Source organism: Motacilla alba, chromosome 20 (genome assembly GCF_015832195.1).
Source record: "Motacilla alba alba isolate MOTALB_02 chromosome 20, Motacilla_alba_V1.0_pri, whole genome shotgun sequence".
Classification (NCBI taxonomy): domain Eukaryota; kingdom Metazoa; phylum Chordata; class Aves; order Passeriformes; family Motacillidae; genus Motacilla; species Motacilla alba.
The window spans coordinates 6,555,081-6,579,079 of record NC_052035.1 but is presented as its reverse complement, the minus strand read 5'-3'; the positions used below and the strand labels follow the sequence as shown (position 1 = coordinate 6,579,079).

Genomic DNA, 23,999 nt, shown 5'->3' with positions numbered 1-23,999 from the left:
TGCTCCCAGGTCACCAGCCAAACCCCGTTTTTATTTGATGTACACTCTTGGCATAAACAGAATATTTTGTTCTCTGACCAGAACACAGAGCTCTTCCCATGGAGCACTGTGAATTCCTGCTGCTCTCAAAGTCACAGCGATGCTGCACTTCCCTGACCTCAGGGTCTGGCTTGGGAAGAGCTGGAATAGATAAATGGCACCATGTCTGAGGGCATGGGAGAGCCCAGGACACAGGAGCAGCCTTGCTGGGCTCATCCTGCCTGTTGCAGTGGTCAGCTGCTTCACAAGAAGGCATCTGGTTACATGTACTCCCTTAATCATGGAAAGCAAGGAAACTTGACAAGAGGTCAGGCTGAATTTTTTCCCAACCACAGGTAGAGCGTGAGTGTATATGGAGAACTCGGAAGGCTGCAGTCCTTTGCCTCACACAGAGGATTAACATCATGAGTTGGATCCCTCACTGTTCCAGAGCAGGAGTCCTCTTTGCAGACTTTGTGGAATAAAGTCATATAAAAGCCCATTTAGCTGAGAGCACAAGCTGGAATCAAAATATTTACTTGTCTGCTGCACATGGGCAACAGGAATCCTTGTCTGGTTGCCAACCACCGGTGAACATTCAGCTGTTGGCTGGGTGGCTCTGGCATGTATTAAACACTGACACAGATGACTATTTGCTTCTCATTTATCAGCAAACCCCTTTGCTCTTCAAAAGGGAGAAGCACAGCTGCCAACCCAGCCTGGTCCTTGATTTCTTCCAGCTACATTCTCTGTCAGACTCAGAGGGACAAAGGGAAGAAGTACCTGTTTGTGGACCTCAGGACATCTCCTGCTTACCTGCCAGTGACACCTGAGCAGTCAGTCATGATCAGCTTAAGCAATACCTCTCCTACTGCACCTTCTTATCCTGACAATCATTTTTGGCTTTTTCTGTATATCTGACCCTTCCTAGCAAGCAGGATGAACCTATTTAATTAATACTTGCATGTTCTTCCCCCCTCTGAACACACTCTGAGCTGACAGAGACCTTATTCACCCTGTGCCCCAGACAAGAAAGCTTTTACCACAAGGGATGATTTTCTGATGAAGCATGTGCTGGATGTGTGACCTTTGTGGGTTTACACTGGAGAAGCTTCTGGAGTCCTTTAGACAAACAAAGCCCTGACCAAGCAGGATTTATGCATGTTTTGTAGCCTTTGTGCCCTGAACCAGCCGCCGTGCTTGCTCCTATCAGCAGCAGGTAAAGTGCTTCTTATAGAGAGTGTGTGAGGGACTTTGGAATGGGCTGTGGGACCCCTTGGGAAAAATGTGGTGTAAGCTGGGTGTAGGCAGTCCCCCACTGCCTGGGGACTCTGGCTTGCCATGAGATCTGAGTTGGAGATCTGCTTGTATTTGTTGCAGCTGCAAAGAGGTAATTGTCCAGTGACTTCTTTCTTCTGCTGTCAGGTGATTTCTTTTGCAAGAGCCTTTGGACAGAAGGGATTTTGCAGAAATGAAAGATGAGAAGGTGCATGTCCATGATGGGCTTCCACCAAAGCCTTGGAACTAGGCTTCGGGGACTATTAAACACAAAATTAATTTATTTTCTAAACTGAAGCGGTTCCCTAGGGAAAAATGAAAAAAATAATGTGGGTTGAGACTCCCACATATCTAGCTGGGACAAACCTTTTGGTGTTGTTTGGCACAGAGGCAGAGGAGATAAGGTCAGTGGAAAGAAGTGGCCGGGAAGGGGGAAGGGATGAGCTCGTGGAGTGAAATTGCCCAGAAGCAAAGCACAGCCACTCACTTCGCAATGAAAAGCTTTATCATCTCTGCACAGATTAGTGCAGCTAAAAATAGCTTCAGCTCAAAGTAAACAGTTTTCTGAGTGTGCTCTGCCCTGCTGGAATGCCAGCCCCGCACAGAGCCACCATGCCAGCAGCCACAACTGTGTCCCCATGGTCCCAGTGCCCAGAGGGCTCCCCACAGCCCTGCTCAGCTCCTCAGCCCTGCCCGTTAATAGCAGTGACCCTGGAGGGGGGTCACTAATGAGTTTAGCCTCATTACAAGCTTTTTTGTGTTTCACTTGTTGAACTTTTCTGGTTGAGCAACTCTTATAAAAACAAAATGGGTCTGAACACTGGGTAATTCATTCAGACATCCCAACACCCACCCTCCCTTCCCTAATCAACAGCAAACTGTGTCCCTCCCTTGACAGCAAAAAGAGTGGCTTGTCACTAAAGCTGCTTTTACTTGTTGGTTTCTCTTCTCATGAATCTCCAAGTGAAGCTGTTATTTGGTGGCTTAAGATATCCACTCTTGCCTTGGGGAGCCCAGCACATCAGTGAAATATGTTCTGTGGGGGTTTTTTGGATCAAAAACTGTTTATTTAGAGTATTTATTTCATGAGAGGAAGTCTGGAAAAAAACAGGTTGTCACATTTTTTCCATGCGTATCTTGTGCCATTCCACATTTCCTTGCAATCTCGATGACATCAAGTGACACGGAGACCTCAGTGCCTGGGAAATGCATGCAGGGGAAGCTGCTCTTACGTGGGGAGGCTGCGTGCTACACCGGCGGCTGCCACCGCGCTGCTCTAGCCCTGGCAGCACGGGCTTCTCAGGGAAGCGAGGCTTAGGCTGCAAAAACATTCGGGTCAGAGGCAGGTCAGATCCTTCTGAAGTGACAGCCTGTCTCCTTGGGCTCCAGAGCTTCCCGGAGTGTCCTTTGTGCTGGTGGTTTTCCTTGCCGGGCAGGCAGCGTGCAGTCCGGCACGGCCGTGCTGCTTCGGGCTGGGCTTCTTTACATTGCACCCTTGGGGATACTCTCACCTCATTTTGACATTTGCCCTCTAAGATTGCTTTGGTTTTGTCCCTCTTCCAGCTAAAGGTTGACAGTCAACCTGCAGGGCAGCTTCTTGCTCTTCCCTGAGCCGTGCTCTCCCATCCCATGTGGCACCAGAGTAACAAAGGTGGCACCCACAGCAGGGGCTGCCAGCCAGCAGAACAGACCATCCTTTCCCCGGGGCATTGCTCTCTGCATCCCACTCTGTGGCACGGAACTAAAAAATTCACCGTTCACTGCAGACCAACTGCAAGGTCAAAAGCAGCAGAGCCAAACCTCCAGTTGTCCAGAGTGGTAATGGCAACACCATCGATCCTGGACTACGCAGGACAGCACAGGATGAGGCAGCTGGATACAAAAACCTCACCAAAACAAACGTGTGAGTAAAGCAGGGGCCACTACAGGCTGATTGTGGCTGCAGCTGGGTCAGTCAGCTCAAGGCTGTGACACCACGCGTCACACAGGGTGAGCCACGCCAGGCCGCTCTGACATCTGCCCATCACCTCAGGATGAATGGTGGACAGAGCAACAGGGCACGAGCTGGTGAGCATGAGCATCAGCTAGAAGGGAGGGAGTATTATTGTAAAATGTCAGCTTTTGCTTAAGAACAGGAAGACTGAATACACTGAAAGACACGCATTTTTATCCTAATAGATAAGGGTAAGATTTCAGGCAAACTTTTTGGCATCGTGGGACTGCCACCCCTTCTCCCGCTTGCAAAAAAAATACAGTCTGTAGAAAAAGTGAAACTGCATTTTTTACTTAAAAGGAGCTTTGATAAAAAAAAGTTTGACTAGTCCTTGCAGGGGATGGTGTTAGATGAGAAAGTCACTGTAAGGACACATAAGTGTGTGCAGAAAAGGATGGACTTTGTGGTAGATGCTTTGGGGGCTTGTTTCCAGGACCACACACAGGATTGGGAGCTTTGAGCAAAACAAGACATGTCTTAATTTAGAAGCACATACACTGAGCTCCTGGCTTTCCAAAGGACTTGGCTGTTGCCATTGTTCTTTGTTGTCTGCCCTGTAATGGTACTGGCCACATTCTGCCAAGGAAATGCCTGGGTAACTGGGGTAGCACTTGCATGCTTACCAGGCTTGGCCTCCAAACCCTGTGGTCCAAGTGTTAGTGTGAAGCTATAACCTTCTGGATCCTTTTCGAATGTAAGCTGGAGTAAAGGGAAAACTGCAGCCTTGGCCAGACCAGCACAGCAGTCTCCTGGGGCTCCTGGCCCTCCTCCCTCCCTGGCATCTCAGGAAGACAGGCAGGGCATTGTGGTGACTCCCTTACTGCTACTTTTGGGTGAGCAGCAGCAATGTGTGACTCAAAACAGCTGGAGAGAGATGAGTTCTGCCAGGCAATGCACCTCAGGAAATCTAGTGGGCTTCTTGGGGCTGCTTTTGAACTAAAACTGAGTTGAGTCAGGAGGCTGCACAGGGTCGGTTTAGGGATGCACAGAGCATGGGTGTGTTTTGCTCTGTTGAGGTCCACTCCCCTTCGTCTGTGCCACAGTATTGTCATCAGGGAGTTTCCTGTGCTGCTTGCTGCTGTTTTTGGTGGTTTTATCTCTTCCTCTGATCCTGTGGGTATCTTTCACAGCAACCACCACATTTTTGGCCACACACAGATCCTGGCTGGAGGTGCTGATGGCAGCAGAGGTGGAAAAGGTCCAAGTGTGCAGGGTGGTGCTGGGGTGGGAGGAGAGGCTGATGCTTTTCACCTGACACTGGGTGGCTCTGGGCCCCATCTGTCATGGAAGAGCTGCAGGAATGCAGAGATGCAGCTTCTGTGCCTGTCTGGTGCTCAGTGGGACAGAGAGTTGGGAAAGTGTTCCTGGCTCACACCACTCACTTTGCATGCAACCTGAAACAAAAACTCACCTAGCTTGAGTGGGGACTGGATCCATTCCTTGGCAAACACCCTTTGTGCTCCCCAGCTGAGTTGTGAGGACCTGGGTGTTCTTAGGGCAGGGATGGAGCAAATCTTTCACTCTCTCAGCAAAGCTATTAGCACTAATGAGCCCCGTCCCAGCCAGCGTTCAGGCAGGAGCAGGCAGCACTGTACACATTCCTGTGTGCTCACACACCTTCCCTCCACTCTGGTGGGGATGGGCAGGAGCTCAGGCCCAGAGGGTGACTGCAACCACCTTGATTGTTTGGTTTCAGCCACCCGGTGGGGTCTGCAAGGCTGATGGGACACCAGGAGGTGATGCCAGCTAGAGGGACATTCCTCAATCCATGTGGTAGCAAGAGCATCCAAAATTTCCTCTTCTTCTGTAGTGACCTCGAGCTCCCTGAGAGCTCCCAGGGTGTGCTTCACACAGCAGGGTGGTACAAAGGCATGTGTTTTAAATGGGGTGCTGCCTTTGCACCTTCCCCTTAAATCCAGGTGCTGTCACCAGCCAGCTCTGCACTTCACCCCCAAATACAGCTGGCACTCAGGGGCAGATGAGCTGCTGTGCTCCTGGGTTTTACTCCATGGGAGGCAGTGGAGCAAGAAGCACTCTGAAACAACACCAAAGCTGGGTTTTTCTTGGGAGGCAATTTCACCGTGCTACACCTGGTGGGGTAGCTCGAGCTGCACGGGGTGTGATGGTGTCTCTGGCCAGCCCTGGTGGAGAGGATGAAGGGTGGGATACAGGTGGGAAACCTGGGGAAGCAGCAGGCAGGAGGGAGTGCCCGGCAGCAGAAGCCCCAGGGCTGAGCATCGCAGGGAGGATGCTCGGGCACATGCAGCTGCCGGGGGATGGGGTTACAAGCCGAAGCTAAACAAAGATCGCTGTGAAAAGGAAACGGATCCCTCCTGCCGACTGTAAGGTAGGAGCCGAGCGGGAGCTGCTTGACATCATCGGGCAGAGCATTGGATTACAGCAGGCAGGGACTGACTCGAGGGGAGGAGAACACGCCCCTTGGCCCCACAAGTGCAACTTCATTTAGCAGCTCCCAGCAGAAGGAAACTGCAAGTCTGGAGCTGGCTGCGAGGCTCCTGGCCGGCTTGGCCGCTCGCCACGGCGGGCAGGGACGGCGGAGGGCGGAATCCAGCCCGATCCCCTCCTCGGCGGGACCGCGGGGCTCGGGAGCCGGCGGCGGCGGCAGCCGGGGCTGTGAGTAGCGCCGCGCTCGCCGCGCTGGGGCGAGGGGCTGGGCGGTGGGTGACAGGGACACCCGGCCGGCAGCGCAGCCAGGAGCTCTTCTCCTGCCCGCGGCCGCGCCGCCAGCCGCGTTTGTCCGGAGAGACGGTGAACTTTTACCCAGCCGAGTGCCAGCAGCGAGGGGTTGGCTGCCGGCAAGCCGTGGGCTCCAGAAGCAGAGCTGCATGCCGGTGTTGCCGCTGTTGGGAGGGAGAAGCCGCTCGCAGGCTGGCGGCTGCTCCTCCGCTCGGGAAACAACGCGGCTCCGCGCCCGCCGCGCAGGGGTAGCGGGCAGAGCAGGCTCAGAGCATAGAAATCGCAAATCACAGAGTGGATCGGTGACCCCCGTGGGGATTTCTGGCCTCATTTCCTACGTGTATCCGTTTATTCCGAGCGGTTTGCCGGAGGGAATCCCTTCCAGCACGGGGCTGCTCTGTGCTCGCACGGGAACGGGACGGGCGCCCGGCGGGGAGGGAATCAGGGAATCCATCCCTCGGGATGGCGGGAGCCGGGGGGCTGCCCGGGACTCCCCTCGCGACCGCGGGCACCAGCAGAGCTTTCGGAGCGTGGCAGCAGGAGCAGGCTCGGAGACTTGCTGGCATCCGGCTTTCCAAGCAAATGTTTGAAAAGGCAAGGACTTGGGATAAAAAAAGAACTGCTGTGTGGTGGTATTCTCAAGAGGCTTTGCAAATTCCTCCACCTCGAAGCTGTGTCTTTCCTCTCTCTGGATTCCCCTAAGCAGCTGGTGGCGAGTGTGGTGGGGAGCTTTCACATGCATGTAATGCCTTGGCCCCAAAGGCGTGTTTGGGAAATTTCCCTTCGCTTGGAAGGGGTGCATGGCTCTGCAGATCAAGAGCCAAGTATAGCTGTGAACCCAGAGGCAATGCCCTGGGTGGCTGTGCTGGTGACTCAAGCTGGGAGGAGGACAGGCTGGGGTCAGTGAGCACAGACAGCCACAGTGGTGATGCTGCTGCAGTGTGAAGGTGAAGGGACATTTGTGGGGCGGGTACGGCTTGATTGGGTGTCTAAGACTCTCCCATGGTGACAGTCCCTCGAGGGTGATAGCCCCTCGAGCTCTGGGCTGTTTGCTCGTCGTGCCTGGCTTCCTTGGTGTGGGGCAGTGCTTGGCTTCAGAGACTCTTGGCTGGAAAGAGCCCCCCTGCTAATGTGTGGCCAGCCAGCTAAGAAATGGCCACCTCTCATCTCTTGTGAGCAATGGTGTTTAAGAAAGAAGGATCCATGAAGAGGTCCTCAGTGTCTGTATTAGTTTATAATGCATTTGCAGGTTAAATGGCCATTTATAAACATGGATAGACCAGTGGAGCTTAATGCACCTTGGGCACAGAACACAGCATTGAGTCCTCCAGGGAGAGTTCCACAGGGATGGGAGCACCCCATGCCATCGTTCTGGGGGACACTTTCCACAGAGTGTAGACTGAGATGCCTCAGAGAACTGGAGACCATTAGCTACAGTACACAGGCAGCTAGGTCATGAAGAGATGAAACTCAGGAATGGTCACAGCTGTGCATCTTCCAACCACCTGGCACTTCTGTACCAAGGCTGATTCTGAGGGGTGTACAGGCTCATGAGGAGCTAGGATGGGGAGTTTTGCTTTTTCCTCTCATTCCAAAGAAAAATCAATGTACTTTTGATCCCACTCAGAGGAATACCCACAGGCACACAACCTTGCCGCCCAAAATAACTATGGAAGACGTTTATCAAGCTGCTAACATTTCCTGATCTCCCACATTTCAGAGCCAGTTCCTGCAGCACACCACTGAGCATTAATGCTTCCAGCCTGTCTGGGCACTCAAGCACCATCATTCCTATTTTACATGGGCCTGACACAAGGCAGATAATTTCCCTGGGCTCACACAGGTCTGTGGCAGAATGGGGGTCAGATCTACACAGCCAAAAGGAACAGCAGAAGTTTCAACCTGGTTTTTTGTTTGCCTGTGTCACCCTGTTCTGATCGCTCCCATTTTCACATTCCAATTGTTTCTCCACACCCTTAGGGGTTTCTTTAATGTTGTCAAAGCTGTTTATATGGACTGAACTGGAAAATAAGTTTTCCATCACAACACCCATTTTTGAGAGGATGAGAGGGGAAAAAGCCCCACTGCTTCTAGTTGTCTTCTGCTCATGACTAGAAAAAGACAAGTCATGAGGGAAGCTGCTCCCCAGCAGCCAGCAGCAGCCAGGGAGAAGGGAAGGTTCACGTGTTCAGGCGCCTTGTCCCAGAGAGGCTGAGATGGCTCCAGACCTTGCCTGGAACCTGCAGCACAAGCAGGAGGAGCAGCAGTTGGACTCTGACCTGCCCTGGGCCCCACTTCAAAACTCTCACTCTCTTCGAGCCTAAGGGAATATGTACTTTACACCAGTCATTTCTGGTTTCCACAGCGAGTTCCCCAGCACTTCCCCTCCCAGGAGAGCCCCGGGAGGCCGGGTGCTCTTTGCACAGCTCCTGCATGCAGGCACATTGCCGGTCACAAACCCTGCTGGGGAACTCCCCGGCGGCACCCAAATGCCATTTCTGTTGATCTTTGCAGTGATGTAATCAGCCAAACATATCCCCACCAGAGCGTCACCAACTTTACTGGAGTTACCGTTCCCACAAAGCGTAATTAATCTGTGGTGCTCATTGCCATGAGATACCGTGGAGCAAAGAGCTCCGAAGGCATTTTAATAGATATCAGGTAGTTATCTCAGTAACAAAACAATCCTGGCTATGATTAAGAGGATATTGCATTGTAAGGATTGTAACACCTCTTGGTTCAGAGTCATTAGTGACTTATGAAAAGCATTCCATTACAATTAGAGGTTTTCTTGTACGTCTGAGGCCGGGGATGCCAGCTGCTGCTGGAGACAGGGCACTAAATGAGGCAGTCTGGCTGCTCTGGGAGGACCAGGCTGCTGTCCTGCTCAGCCATGCATGCAGCCTGTTGTTTACCCAGCAGCCAGGAGACACAAGAACAACCTTCTCTCTGCTGCTGTCACCTTGCTTGAAACCAGGAAGGATTTCCTCTCTGGATCAAAGCAGCACCACAACAGCTGTTGTGTGGAATAGTCTTGATTTCTGCCAAAAAAACATTCTGGGGTGGGTTTTTTTGGAACACGCATTCATTTTGAAGCAATGCTGAGAGAACTAAGGTTGTTCCATGCGTTTGCTCCTTCTGGGTAACAGCTGATCACCATGGAGGGAACCTGAACCTCAAACATGTCCAATTGTGCACATTGAACAGGACAAGAGAAAATGGTCTTAAACTGCACCAGGGATGGTTTAGGTTGAATATTAGGAAAAATTTCTTCACCAAAAGGGTTGTCAAACAGCGAAATAGGCTGCCAAGGAAAGTGGTGGGGTCACTATCCCTGGGGATATTAAAAAGATGTATGGATGTGGCACTAGGGAATATGACTTAGTGGTCAACTTAATGACCTTAAATATCTTTTTCAATCTAAATTATTCTATAGTTCTATGCTGATGCCCTTGTAATTCACTCCTGGTGGGGTATGGATGCTATCTAGCCAGTGAACATTTCCACTAGGGTCTCAATCCATGGTACCTTCATGTGTTCCAGGACTAAACTACAAAACAAAGTGTTCTTTAACAATTCACTGTAGCTCATCCATGGGTGGCACCAATCCATGTGTCACCACTAAAGTTCCAAAGAGCCTGGCCTTTGTGCTGAGGGGCCTCTGGAGCTCTGCCCACCACCCTGGGAGCAGCAGGACCAGGTGAGCCAGAAGAGGATGAGCCTTTGGGGATGGAGCAAGAGGGTCAGCTTCAAACCTGCAGACTCCAGATGCCCAAGCAAGGGCCATGGGGAGAAGCATCTAGGTAGAGCCAGGTCTGCAAGGCTGGAAAGCCAATACCAGCTGCTAAAGAGTTTTTGTCTCCAAAATCAGTTGGTTTTTGAGAGAGAAAATGGGGGCTTCCCATCATGTCCCATCTCGAACAGGGCTGCTCAGTGATAACTTCTACTTCAGAGCATCATTGCTCCAGTTTACTTTAAGCCTCTCTTGGCAGAGGCCCACGTGTTTTGAGATATTTTGCAACACTGCTGAAGTGCTGGAGGGAGGTTTAACTGTTTGGGCAGCGTAACACACAAGGGCAGGAAGGCAAAGGAGGAAAATAAAGACTTGTGGATTTCCAAAGCTGTGTTTCTTCCTTCCTGCTTTTGTTTGGTTGTTTGGTGCCCGAAAAGGGCGACGCATATTCCCAGAGTTGTGGGAATACTGTTTCTTTTCCGGTCCAGTGTTTCCAGTAAGCACTTTGCTATAAATGGGGTTAAGACTAACAAAAGTTTATTGTTAAATCCCTGTGTCTTTGTTTAGCTCCTGTCATGATCATAATTAGCATTTTCCACTTCTGCAAGCCTGTCATCTGCAGAGCTGAAAGTGCTTTAAAATATTTGAAGCATCTAACAGGGGGAGGGAGTATTAATAGCTCCATTTAACAGATGGGCAAACTGACACATAAAAGCAGCAAGTGCCCTGTCCTTGAAGCAGGGCCAGAGCCAGCAAGTAGTCGGCTCCAACTACAAAGTTTTGAAAGTGGGTCAAAAAAATAAAGAGAAAGGCTGTAGATCTGTCCCAGTTTGGAAAATGATGGGAAGTAGTTCCAGTCACAGTGGTACTCAGCCCAGATGGACCAGACAGATGAATTGCTGGATGAGCTACTGCTTATATGGTTAAGTGGCTCATCCCTTGATTTCTGTTCTGCTAACATTTGTCCCTGGGACAAAGGGAAAAACACAGTCCATGATGTTCCAAAATAGTCAGAAAGCTGAAACAGCTGCTAAAATAAGCAAGTGTCCTGTTGGCTGGGCTCTGCAGGTCAGGGGATTGCAAAGCACCCACAGATGTTGAGGCCACAGAGGAAATGTCTTTGAGCAGGGCCTGGGGACAGCAGGAGGAGGCTCAGCTGTGCACAAACAGCAGAGACCCAAAGAGCTGGACACAGACCCAGCAAAGCAAGGAGAACCAGATTAAACTTCCCTTTTCACCTCAGAGAAGCTGATATGGGAGTTTCACTTCTTTAAAGGGCAAACCAATATTCGTTTGTAGTCTGGAGGCAGCTGCTGGTCCCTGCAGTGCAGGTCGGGACATGAGCTGTGCCAGTGCTCCCAGCACCTGTGGGAGGGCAAAGAAGGAAGCAAAAGCAAAGAGGACTTCTCTGTGCTGGACTTTCCATGTGCTTCAACAAAACAGTCCAAGTCTATTAGCACAAACGCTCCTGAAGAGGTGCCACATGAACAGAACATCCCACAGCCCCTGGGCTGCTGTGCCCACCAAGCCAGGCTCCATCTGAGCCTGCTGGGCAGAGCCCTGCCACCCCTCTGCTGTCCTGGTCACAGAGAGTGGGAAGAGCAGCTGAGCTTTATGCTTCCCAAAACAAGCACAGATAATGTTTTCTTACCTTTTTTTTTTCCCTTCTTCTTTCCCAGAAGCTGTTGTCCTGCTGTGCATGAAGCGTGTTTGAAGTCATGTCCAGAAGGAAAGTCATCTAAATCAGGTAGGGACTCACACTATGGCTCATAAAGCTTTTATTCACAGGGAAATATTGCAAACAGAAATGGGTTTTTTCCTTCCTGTAGCATTGAGTCACTTGACCTCCCTGTGTATTCTGCATTATTAGATGCTAGAAAGCTGCTAAGAGGAAAAAAAATACCAACAATTCTGCCATAATGACTTTCCTGCTGTATTATCCACACCTCACAGCCGTGTCCTTGCACCAAGCCACGTTGCAGCTCTGACTCCAAGCAGTCCCAGTGCCAGTTGTGCTCCATGGCCTCTCCCTGCCATGATGGGGATGTGCTGAGCAAATCCTGCCAAAGGCTGCCCACATGCTTTGCAGGGGAATATTCTTTGCCTGTCCATAAGGATGTGAGTTCTGTTCTGCATGTGGAGTCAGCCCAGCAAGATCCAGGGAGCCCCAAAGCTTAACCTTTCACAGCTCCTGCAGAAATGGCAAGTCCTCTCTGTGGTTTCACCTGTGGCTCCTGCACTCAGAGCATCCCCTCTGTCCTCGGATCATGGCACTGCTTTCCCTTGCTCCTGTGCTGTGCTGGCCCTTGCACAGAGCTCCCAGGGCTGTTTTGGGTGAGCTCTGCAGTGCAGGACCTCAGGACCCTTTGGTGCACACAGACATCCCTCCTCTTGCAGGTGTCTCAGAGCAGTTCATCTCCTGCATCCAGCCCCTTCCCTGCGTGTGCTGCAGACACCCCGTGTCCTGCTGTGCCCAGGCTGCACCTCAGCAGCCCATGAAATACTTGGCAATTGATTTTATTGGGAGATTTCCCTTTCCTGAGACTACAGCTGGCAAAGATCACTGAGCATCCCCAGGCAGTGCTACAGGCACAGCTCAGGTTTGGATGTCACATCCCTGGGGACTCAGGCAGAAAGATTTACCCTGCGTGCAGGAAGGATCAGGAGCTGCTGTCACCTGACACAGCCACAAGGAAACAGAAATCCATCACAGAAATCTTCAGCAGAGGAGGTGTGGAGGCCTGCAGAGCTTTCCCTGCCCAGACAAGGCTCCCAGTAGGGCAGCACAGCCAGAGGGGCTCCTGATTCTGCTGGGTAACAGAAGCCATGGAGCCACGTAGACCCTCAGCCACCCCTCGCTGCCAGCCTGCTCTGAACCCCAGCACTTCCCTTTTCTGGGGGAATAGCACCAAAAACGCCATCCCAGCCACCAAAGACAGATCTCCCCCATCCCCTTTCGCAGCCAGCACTGCCCTGACCCAGGGTGGGGCTCCCAGCAGTGGCTTTCCTTGCAGTGGAGCAGACACACAGGGCAGCCAGCTCCAGGGAGCAGAGCTGAGCCTGGTTTTGCTAATCAGCTTCATTCTGTACTGACACTCTTAAGAGGTGCCCTGGTTATTTTTAGGCACCTGGGAGCTGCTAGGGCTCTTGCACCCCAGGAGGCTTCAGAGCCTTTCTCTCAGCCCCTCACACTCCTCTGAGTCAGGAGGAGTCCTTGGATGCTGGATGCAAATTCCTGGGGGATTGTGCAAGCCTCACTGAGGCACAGCCAAGGCAGGTGGCTCTCAGCTCCAGGCACCCTGTGCTGAGCAGAGCCTCCCCAAGGAGCAGCAGCCAAACCTGCCCAGCTACAGCCCTCACAACTCCTTTTCCAAGCTCAGCTCCCCTCCCCAGGCATGCAAGCCCTGCTTCCCCACAGCAGCAGAGCTCAGCTCCTCAGATCACAAAGAGGAGCTGGACTACAAGGCTCTGTGGGGCAATCCTAGGACAGGCCAGTGCTTTCCTGGAGACCTTTTCCTCTGAAATATCTTGGGACAGATAGTCAGCCTGGAGATAGCAAAGGCAGAGTTGGTAGCAGAGGTAGGTATTAGACAGGACTTCTCTGAGTGGTGAAGGGCAGGGAAGAATTTAGAGGAGGGCTTTGCAAAGGAGGAAATACAATAGAAGGCATAACCTTGGAAAGTGATTTTATTTTAGGCAGAAAAATAAGGATTCATCCTTGCTGACCTCTGTCCCTGTAGAGAGGTCTCCCCCAACCCAGAAACAGAGCTACCCCATCACAGGCTGCTGTGGCTTTGCCTGCCTCTCATCCTTGACAAGGCAGCTGTGCTAGAAAATAGCCCCAGCTGCATCTCAGCACTTGTTTGACTCCTCCTTACCCAGGGAAGTCTGCAAGGTACTGGGGAGCTTGTGCTGGGGTCGAGCATGCCTGGGCCAGGAATTCAAGTGGGGTTTTAGGAGGTGATGCTCACTCAGAGGTCAGTGCCTCAGTGTGATCATCTCTTCTGAGCTGTGGGACTGCTGGGGATTGTCCAGCCTTTGAGGTGGAATCCAGCTGGGACTTTCCTTCGTGAACAACCTGGAGGAAGGCAGGAACCCAAGCCTGAAGGGGATCTCCATTGCACGGGAATTCAGCCCGTGGCCTGGGTGTGATGGGGTGATATCACAGGGGGGGAGGATCCATGGGACCTGCCTGCCGCAGCAGCTGTGGGACTGCTGCAGCTGAAGGGCCACTGGTCTGGGGCTTGTCTTCCTTGTAGCTTCAGGCACGAGCAGATCTTCCACACAGCTGTTTGTGTAAAAACATGTTGACACATAAAGGCAAATAAGTAAGAAATTGTGAGAAAATCAAAATAATGGAGAAGGGACTCAAAGCCCCAGACTCCTTAGAGCTTTGAGAGGGTCCCTGCAGGGGACAGAAGCTCCTGTGGGTGCTCATGGCTGCTCTGGGTGAGCACGATTTGGCTCTCTTCTCTCTGCCATGCAAAAGCCACAGCTCTGTGTCCATCCAGCACAAGCCTGCCTGAGGGGCTGAAAATGGGCAGGGAGAAAGGTGCCAGCCTGCCATGTCCTGAAGGCCTGCAGGGGCTCAGCATGCCTTATCCCCACTGCCACCCATCCCTCAGAGGCATGTGTGTCTTTTGGAGGGAGCTAAACCAGAGTGCCCAGATTCATTAGCACCTTGAAGCTGAGAGATGGGAAAAACAAGTTCAAGCTGGGAACAAAACAAAAATACAACTGCTGTCACGGCAACTGTCTCCAGATGCACAAAGAGAGCAATTATTTCCATTAATTAACTTAGCTAGAAGCTGCAGAAGAGGCTTAAGCTGCATCAAGGCTCGGTAGTGAGGGGAGGGAGGAGCAGAGGGGCTCCATCAAACAGTGACTCTTCCCGTGGTGCAGGATTTCTGGAACAGATTCTCAGCACTCGTGCCCTGGGGGGACTGACAGAGGGATGCTGCCTGCTGCAGGCATGGGGATGCAGGCTGGCAGCCCTGCGTGGCCAGAGCTGGGCACTGGGCTGCCTTCCTGGTGGGTGGATGGATGGTTGGATGGATGGATGGATGGATGGATGGATGGATGGGCGGACAGACAGCTCTCTCCCACCATCACCCATACATCCTGATGCTAACAGGAGGCCACTGGGGCTGAGCACTGCCTTCCTGCCTCCTGAAGCTCCTCTCTCCCCCGGGGATCAGAGCAGAGCACACAAGGACTCGCCCTACCCCGTGCCAAGGGTCAGCTGGGATTTTGCAATCCGGCTGGACCATTTCTTACGTCAGTGGGAAGGCAGGCAGCGGCTGTGAGGATGTGGGACAGCAGGAGGTGCCTTGGGACACTGAGGGCTCTGCAGCGGGGGGCTGTGCTGAAGGCCAGGAGGGAGGGGAAGGAGTCTGGGGAGCTTGGCAGAGCTAAATACAAAGTTTGTGAAGTCACAGAGGAGTCAGTCTAAGCCTAATCTTAAACACGGGGCTTAGCAATTGGTTATCAGTTCTACAGGCATTAAATGATCTTTATACTGTAAAACCAGGTCAAATGAAAAGAAGGGATCTATTTGTGGACACTGAACCTCAGCTGTATCTGCTCTCCTCCTGAAGGAATTAAAATTTTCCAGCAAGTCCTAGAGAATGCTGGAAGCTCTGTTCCTGCAAAGCCATTGCAGTGGCTGGAGCAGCTGTGATGTCTGTCCTGGCTGAATTTATCATATTTAGTGTAACAGCCTGAGGGTGCAGAGTTATTACAAGGAATCCCACAGCAAAAACCTTCCATAGATATGGATGTGCCAGACCCAGCTTGATGTCCCTTCATCACTCAAGTGTGGTGAGGCTTTTCTGTGCTATTCTTGCCTGGACAGAAGCTGCTCAGCACAGAGATGGACATGCCCTGGTGGGAGGTCAGGCTGCTGCCCTGCTCCTGCCTGTTTTCTCACCAAACCAGCAAGGACAGAGCTCAGCAGTTTGGAGCACGCCAGTTCTGGCCAGTGAGACCCATCACCACCACCACCGCAACGAGGAGAACACAGAGTCAACAGGAAAGCAGGGCAGCTCTGTGTCTGGTGCAGACCCTGTCCCCAGCCTTACACAGCTTGTTGCAGCCAGGCTGGGCTCCCAACAGGAGCATCTCCATCCTCAGCTGCATCTTCAGCTCAGTTTCTGCCCATGGATCTGAGCTCTAGTGCGTGGGGATCATGAGACATAACGAGGCCTTTACAGCACAGTCACAAAATACCCCAATAACACCATTACAGAGCCCTTCCTCTTTGATGCACAGCCCCTCACGCATGTTCCCAGACAAGACCCAGTGGAAAATTTGCTGAAATTCCAGCTGGATATTGTCAGACAGTTGGTGGAAACCCCCTGACCTCAAGTGCTGGCTTAGCCCTGCGGGATATTTTATTCTCCTGGCTGGATGTGACTCTCCCAGCAGGAAACCTCACAGCAAACCCACAGGGAGCACAGAAATCCCGGTGCTTCCGTCTTTGTGCTCTACCAGGCCCCCCTCTTTAGTAAACCATCCTGCACTGTAAATATTTTAAAAGCCCAGCAGGGTTGCTGAGTATGTTTTGCTGTTGTTATGGATCCGGCCCCAGCAGGAGAGGTCTAATAATAGTCCCTGCACCCTGGAATGAAAGGGCAAGGGGCACTGCACCATTGCAGAGCTGCAAGGAGACTGCACCACTTCATGCCTTGGTGGTGGGATGTGATGCTTGAGCAGAAAAAGGGGTCAGGTCTCTGTTCCCAAGCAGAACTTTGGAATTTCACCCCAGAAACACAGCATGGTTTTGTTCAGCTTGGGGGCTTTACAACTCCAGAAGTTTGGAGAGTGTTAAATCCATTGGTTAAATCCACCAAGCAGGAGGGAGAGCGTGTCCTGGGCTGGGCTGTGGGATGAGGGAGCCATCTCCAACCAAAACCTGCAGCTCTCGGTCCCAGCTGCCTCTGGCAATGGACAGCACGAGGCCAAAGCTGGGCTGCAGTGTCTCAGAAGGGGACTGTGCCAGGGCTCCTGAAGCTGGGGACTGCCTGCAGCAGGCACAGGGAGGGCTGGGGGTGTCCCTGTCCCTGCCTCAGGTGTCCCAGGGACAGCATGGAGGGCAGGGCTGTGCTGGCTACCTCAAGGGACATGGATGTCCCAGGGGGGCCTGAGCTGCCTCGTGGCCCTGGATTGTGCAGAGAACAAGGTGAGAACACTGAGGAAGGTGAGAGGGGCACAGCAGGAGACACACAGCAGGCAGGGGGAAATGGCTGAGTTCAGCCCAGCCTGCTGATAGCCAGCACCAGCGCCCAAAAATAGCCCTTCCTAGCCAGAAGAAGTGTAACCTAGACAAGGGACAGATGCAGGATTGTGTGAAGGGTTTGCTTGAAACTGGAGTCAGGGCTGGGTGTGACTGTAGCATCCAGCCAGTGCCAGGGATCAGCCCTGGACACTGCCGGGATGGCAGAGCCCTGGGCTGAGGGTGACCTGCCAGGTGTGCCCAGGTCACTTCTCTGCCACTGTGACCTTGTTTGCAGGAACACTTTGCTGCATTCCCTGACAGCTGTGCTGAGAAGCAGGCAAGGGGCACACAGGAATGAAATCAGGCTTGTCAGTGGAACCCAATGGGACATGGAGCTGAGCCAAAAGAAATAACCTGTTTATTCTACCAAAAGGCAGAGGAAACATTTAACCCTTTAATTTCTTAGCACCCACCTTCTAAATGGGCCAAACTCAGCCCCAGAATGAGTAGGGCTGGTTTAGCTGCAGCCCCCAGGGCTGAGCCAGCTGCTCTGTCAGCTGCTGGGTGACTTCCCTGGAAAATGCCAGCAAGCCCAGCTGCAATCCAACAGCAAAACCACTCAGGAAGCCAAGTCCCCACCAGCAAAGCCAAAACTGTTACAGCTCAGAATTTTTAGTACTCCTAAGACACTACAGAAAAATAAGTCCCAACCAAACAGCAGGCTTGGCAGATCCAGGCACAGGAGCAGAGGCAGCTCTGGGGACATACCTGGTGTCAGTGGCAGCTTGTGAGTGGCTTCTTCACTTGTGGCCAGCTGCCCTGGGACCATGTCCCCATGGCAGAGGGGACACTGCCTCCCTCCAAGCAGCAAACCTTTGAGGGATGTGCAACAGGCAGCAGATCCCAGCTTCCCTGCCCCATCCCTGCAGGCTGGCACGCTGTGCCGAGGGCACAGGAACTGTTTCTGTTACCACCAGCAGCAGAGAGGGAAGGGAGGGCAGGAAAGGACCCTCTGGGGACAAGCTGAATCACCTCTGTGAAGAGCCCTGGAAGCCTTTGCAGATTGTATGTGTGTGCCATGGGATTATTCCTGCAATGCCTGGCAAGAGCAGGCCCATCTTCCTGTCCACGGGAGAATGAAAAACCAAAGGTGGGCAGCCAGCAGGGGATGCACCTCCCTTTGCACCCCCTGCCACCCCTGAGTGACTGTCCACCGTGACACAGTCTCAGGTGCCACTGAACTGTGTAGCAAGAGGGAAGGTCACTCTTTGCTGCTCCTGAAAGATGTTAAAAGCAGCTACTGAGTGAAACCCACAGAACTGTGGGTTCTGTGGCTGGAAGTATGGAAATGCTGTTTGAAAAATCAGGTTTTCTTATCACAATTGAGGCAACTGCTCCCATCACCCTCTCAGCCCAACAGCTTCCCAGAGGTGGAGGCTGGAATCTCTCTGCCAGCGGGGAGGGATCTGCCTGCAAAGGTTTTGAGAGCCACCCACCTTGAAAATCCCGGGGGAATTGCTCAAATATGAAAGTTTCGCTGTTAAATCTGCCTGTCTCCAGCTCTTTGCAGGGAGAGCCGAAGGCAGGAGCCCTCCCAGGCACAGAAATAAATAAATCCCATGCGCCATCTCCCGGCCACCGAGTCGGGAGCCAGCGCTGCACACTTGCTGCCCTCTGCTTTTAATCGGGATCCCTTCCTTTTTCCATCCTTTATGTGAGGGAATACAATTATAGGCACAGCACTGCCACTACCATGGGCAGCTACATCAAGGGACACCGGGACAATGCTGCACCCCTGGGGCTCGCTCCTGCTCCCCAGTTTGGGGAAACCTGGTGGTCCTGCCCCTGCTACGAGGGCAGCAGGACTCTGGAGCACATCAGCTCTGGAATGGCCTCACTGCCTGGAGCTGGGCCTGGGCTTGTCTGGCTCGCCTCTAGGGAAGCCTCCCGAGTCCATATGGGCTCTCTCTGGCAGCTGTGGAAGGTCAGCAGGGTCTGGGCTTCAGTGACCTGTGGGAGCTTGCCTGGGAATGCTGGATGCTTGTCCTGTCCTGGGGAAAGGGCACTTTGCTCCCTGAGCTCATCCAGAGTAGGTGCTTTATCCCGGGAAGGGCACACCAGGGATAGAAGGAGGGAAGATGAGGGAAAACATCTGGGGCATCTCTTCCTGGGGTAAAGGATGCAGCTTTTCCCAGGGTTCATTGAACAGGAGCTAGATGGATGCCAAGTCTGTAGAGCAGGCAGGTGTTCACAAGAATTGCTAACTGCGAGGAAACAGGATCTCCTGCAAGATCTGGGTGGGCCAAGCCCCACATCCCACCAGTGAGCCGGGGCAGCACTCCCTGAGCTGGCATCCACTCTGGGAGAGGAGTCCCTGGGGCTGCCAAAACATGCTGGGTTTCCATGGGTTTTTGGTTACTGCACCCTACTCAGCTCAGGAACAGAGGTAATCTAACCTCTTTCATCCCAGTGATTGCATCTTCATCTGCATGTGCCATAACAGTAAAGTGAGGAGTGTGATTCCTGTTCAGGCGGGTGCCTGAACCTGCCAACAAGATTTCCCTGGCAGGGAAATCAATATCAAGCAGGATTTGTAAAGGAAGCTGAGCAAACTCCCCTGTGGGTCATTAACTCCAAGGCACAAAAGCCAGTGAATGTGCATTAAATGTGCATGAATTTGTTTTCACTGCACACGAGCGTTTCTAATCGGGGCCTGCTCCGAGCACTGCCAGCAGTCAGCAGGGCTGGAGGCACACTTTACAGCGATCAGAGGCACAGATAAGACAGCAATTAATTTCTTGATTCCACGCAGTAAAACAAACTGAGTGCCAAACAGGGTGTACAGGAGCAGGAACTGAGAGCTCCAGGTTTCCCGTGCAGAGGCAGTGTGTGCCTGCCAGCTCTGTGCCCTGGAGCCAGGATGCCCACAACACCATGCCCGGGTCCCTGCACTCTGTGTGCTGTGCAAGGGGAACCAGCAGCCAAAATGAAAACCCAGCAACTTAAGGATTCATCAGCTGCACTCAGAGCTGGCTCACAGCGAGCGGAGCTTGCATGTGACAAGTGGCTGCTCCGGGCCTTTCTTCGTGCTGTGCACTTGGCACTGGCACAAGTCTGGAGTGAAGGGATCCAAATGTCTCATAGAAGGGCTGATTTTCACATGGTAAAGTGTTTATCTCACAGCCCAACGCTTCTTCAGTGACATCCAGCAGCCAGAGGAGGCCAGTACTGCTCCAAGCCCTGTACCTGTAGGATACTCCCTGCTCCCCCAACTTTCAGTGGGTATCCATCCTTTCCCATTACAAATTCAGGTTGGATCACCACCCCATCCCCCAGGCAGTGAGCCAAATTTGGCCGGGGTTCAAAAGCTCCCGTGGCATTTTGAGGAGGAAGCAGGGCTTTCTCTGGAATGCTTTTTCTGTAGGGAAGAGCTGCTGCAAACGACCTTGTGTGCCCAAAGGAGAAGGCTGGGAGCTCACAGGAGAGACAAACGCTGTGTCTGCCTTTGCAGGGGGAAGGCAGAAATACTCAGGCATCTGGGATGGCTCCTTCCTGTCCTCACCATCCACCATGTGCCCAAAGGAGAAGGCTGGGAGCTCACAGGAGAGACAAACGCCGTGTCTGCCTTTGCAGGGGGAAGGCAGAACAAGTCAGGCATCTGGGATGGCTCCTTCCTGCCCTCAGCTGGCACAGTGGGTCACCCAGCATGGTGGGTTTCCCCACACATTGCCCCACATGAGGGAGGTGATAGCTGACATTTCAGTCCCTGCTGCCAGAGGAGCTGGAGCAGAGTTACAGGCACTGTTCTCTCCTGCTGTAATGTCACCCCACAGAGTAACCTAACCTGGAGGGAGCCATGCCGAGCATCCCGGGCCTCACGGCTGTGTTTCCTCCACAGCATTTTGCAAGTGAATAGAGATGCAATGGAGGTAGAGTCCAGCACCTACACCGACTTCATCTCCTGCGACCGGGCTGGCCGGAGGAACGCTGTCCATGACATCGAGCGGGAGGCCACCACCATCAGCATGCGCAAGCTGACCGAGGACATGGGGGACCTCGCTGTGGAGGGAGCAGGTGAGCTGCACACACACCTGTGAGCCCAGCAGTGCAGGTGAGCTGCACACACACCTGTGAGCCCAGCAGTGCCGGTGAGCTGCACACACACACCTGTGAGCCCAGCAGTGCAGGTGAGCTGCACACACACACCTGTGAGCCCAGCAGTGCAGGTGAGCTGCACACACACACCTGTGAGCCCAGCAGTGCCGGTGAGCTGCCACACACACACCTGTGAGCCCAGCAGTGCAGGGGAGCTGCACACACACACACACACGCACACACACACACCTGTGAGCCCAGCAGTGCAGGTGAGCTGCACACACACACCTGTGAGCCCAGCAGTGCCGGTGAGCTGCCACACACACACCTGTGAGCCCAGCAGTGCAGGGGAGCTGCACACACACACACCTGTGAGCCCAGCAGTGCAGGGGAGCTGCACACACACACACCTGTGAGCCCAGCAGTGCAGGGGAGCTGCACACACACACACCTGTGAGCCCAGCAGTGCAGGGGAGCTGCACACACACACACACACGCACACACACACACCTGTGAGCCCAGCAGTGCTGGTGAGCTGCACACACACACCTGTGAGCCCAGCAGTGCAGGGGAGCTGCCACACACACCTGTGAGCCCAGCAGTGCCGGTGAGCTGCACACACACACACACACACACACACACACACACACACACACACACCTGTGAGCCCAGCAGTGCAGGTGAGCTGCCACACACACACCTGTGAGCCCAGCAGTGCAGGGGAGCTGCACACACACACACACACACACACCTGTGAGCCCAGCAGTGCAGGGGAGCTGCACACACACTCACACACCTGTGAGCCCAGCAGCTCCTGGCACAGGCTGGGAGGGCAGGCACAAAAGGGCAGCACAAGTGAGCAGTGCTGTCTCCAGGTGCATCACGCTGATGCTCAGGAGGGACATCTCATTCCTCAGTGCCTCAGTCAGTGCCTTCGTGCTCATGCAGTGGGAGACTCTGCAGGTCAAGGGGTGCTGGCAGTGAGCAGAATGATCCCTGGTTCCTGGCACTGGCATGCCCGGGCCCTTTGTTCACAGGTGCCTGAACAAAGCATGCACTGACCAAGACCCTTTCCCAGAGCAAGTTACTCATAAGTTATACCTTAGGCTTTATAAAAATCATGCACTGGGCAGGTTGTGGTTTGTTTTTTTATATTTTGGTTGGTTGTAAAAAAATCAACCTTTAAATAGTTCTGCAGTATTTCAAACAACAACAGAAATAACTTTCACTCCAGCAGCCATCTCCAAATCCCCCTTCAGCCCAAATGTAACAGCAGCATCACCCTGCTCAGTGTCTGTGAGGTCAGCTTGAATCCAGCAGGCTGTGAGGAGCTTGAATCCTCTGTCCAAAGCTGCCACTCTCATTTCACTGATAAGCAACACAGCATAGACTGTCAGTGCAGAAGGGAAACTCAGTTTTCCCCCTCACTTTCTTAATCCTCTAGCCTACAACCTGTAACTATAAAAACACTTTAAAATACACTCATTACCCCAACTGTACTTCTTTCAGCACAACCATACCAGCATGTGTCCATCCACCCATCCACAGTGAGCACAAATTGGAGCTGCTTTACCAGAGCAGCTCAGGCTCTGCCAGGCTGTCAGGAAGACAGTTCTGGAGCACTTGAAAGTTGGGCGAGTGCACATCCCTGCCTTGAGGCTCCCTCTCAGCATTGCCAGGCGTGTTGAGAAGTGTGTGCACTCCAGGAATGTGGAGGGAGAACCCAATACTCTTCATCATAGAATCGTAGGAAATGGTTTGGTTTGGAAGGGACCTTAAGGACCACCTGCCATGGTCAGGGACACCTTCCACTAGACCTCCCAGTCCAATTCAGCCTGGCCTTGGCCACTCCCATGGATGGGGCCAAGTATCTGGTCACAGGAGGGGAGTGATAGATCTTCAGGTAAAAATCTTTTGTCTCTCTGGATGAAATCAGCTATAGCGATCACTGATGGCTTGTGTCTTCCGCAGGGTGTAACTGTGCTTTCTTCCCAATCCTCCCTTCTGCAGAAAGCCAAAGAGATGCCAGTTCTTCTGACAACGACCCTGGAGCAAGACCAAAGGGGCAAGAAAGCAGCCCCTCCCCATGAGAGCAAAAAGGGTGTGGGATGGGCAGGAGGAGGGCCTTGCTGTGAACATTAAACAAGAATTTGTTGAATCTGTGGACAAAAGCCAACCTGGAACAGCAAGCTGTCTGTCAAATGCCTCTGCTGGAACCGTGCTTCTGTAGAGAGACACAAGACACTTGCAAGGACTGGCACCTCCAAAAGACTTCTGCCCCCATCCCTAATGGTTTAGAGCAACACTGCCATGGTTGTAGTGATATGAGCCATTCTCGAGATGCCTTAGCTGCAATTTTCTCTTAGGGGAAAAACAGTTTCAGTAATAATAGATACACCAGATTTTCCTGTCCAAGGTACCTTCCTCCTTTGCAGATTTAGACTATTATTTATTCTGTTTCCATAGATTAGAAATTTAGAGTATTGGTTTTTCTAAGCCTCACCCTCATCTGCATCTGAGACCTGGCCTCTGGATTGTCCACATGGCCCCTCGTCAGGGTGGGCAGTGGGGAAAGGAACCAACCTGTCCTGCTGCCCTCATGTCAGCACCACTCACCTGTGCTGCTGCTGCTGCTTAGCATCAGGAAAGGACCAAAGCACAGCTCTGTGGGGTGAGCCCCACCTGGAGACCCAGCAGCACCAGCCACAGGCATCTTTTTCTTCAGGTTTTAACACTTCAAGGTGTTATTAAGGGGAGGGGAGAAACATTTTGCTGGTTTGACTGTTGACATTCAGGCTTAACTTTGCAAGCTGTTAGCTGAGATGATCTCTGGTAGGATCTCACACCCTTCTGTCTTTAAGGAGACATGTTTTGTGTTAAAGATGGTTTGATAAAACTACATAAGCTGTTGGAATAAATGACACAGCCTTCAAGTACTGAAGGTGGTTTTTTTCTGCCTGGATGTTTCT

At 52.6% G+C, this 23,999-nt stretch overlaps 1 protein-coding gene across 2 annotated transcripts; it reads left to right on the top strand.

Moving 5' to 3' along the window:
• Positions 1-5,721: 5,721 nt before the first annotated feature.
• Positions 5,722-23,967, top strand: PKIG (cAMP-dependent protein kinase inhibitor gamma). 2 transcript variants are annotated; one of them, XM_038158965.1, is made up of 4 exons: positions 5,722-5,923; positions 11,402-11,466; positions 20,834-21,009; positions 23,041-23,967. In XM_038158965.1, the coding sequence occupies exons 3-4, from the start codon at positions 20,859-20,861 to the stop codon at positions 23,118-23,120; spliced, it is 231 nt and encodes a 76-aa protein (XP_038014893.1). In that variant the 5' UTR covers positions 5,722-5,923; positions 11,402-11,466; positions 20,834-20,858; the 3' UTR covers positions 23,121-23,967. The 2 variants fall into 2 exon arrangements, with proteins under 2 accessions (XP_038014893.1, XP_038014892.1); XM_038158964.1 differs by having other exon boundaries at positions 5,724-5,923; positions 11,399-11,466.
• The last annotated feature ends 32 nt before the right edge of the window (positions 23,968-23,999 follow it).

What these genes read in the sequence shown, in the direction of transcription:
- PKIG (XM_038158965.1), top strand. Translation starts at nt 20,859, where the DNA reads ATGGAGGTAGAGTCCAGCACCTACACCGACTTCATCTCCTGCGACCGG. An exon ending in CCTCGCTGTGGAGGGAGCAG is followed by an intron (nt 21,010 to 23,040) that starts GTGAGCTGCACA and finishes TCCCTTCTGCAG; the next exon opens with AAAGCCAAAGAGATGCCAGT.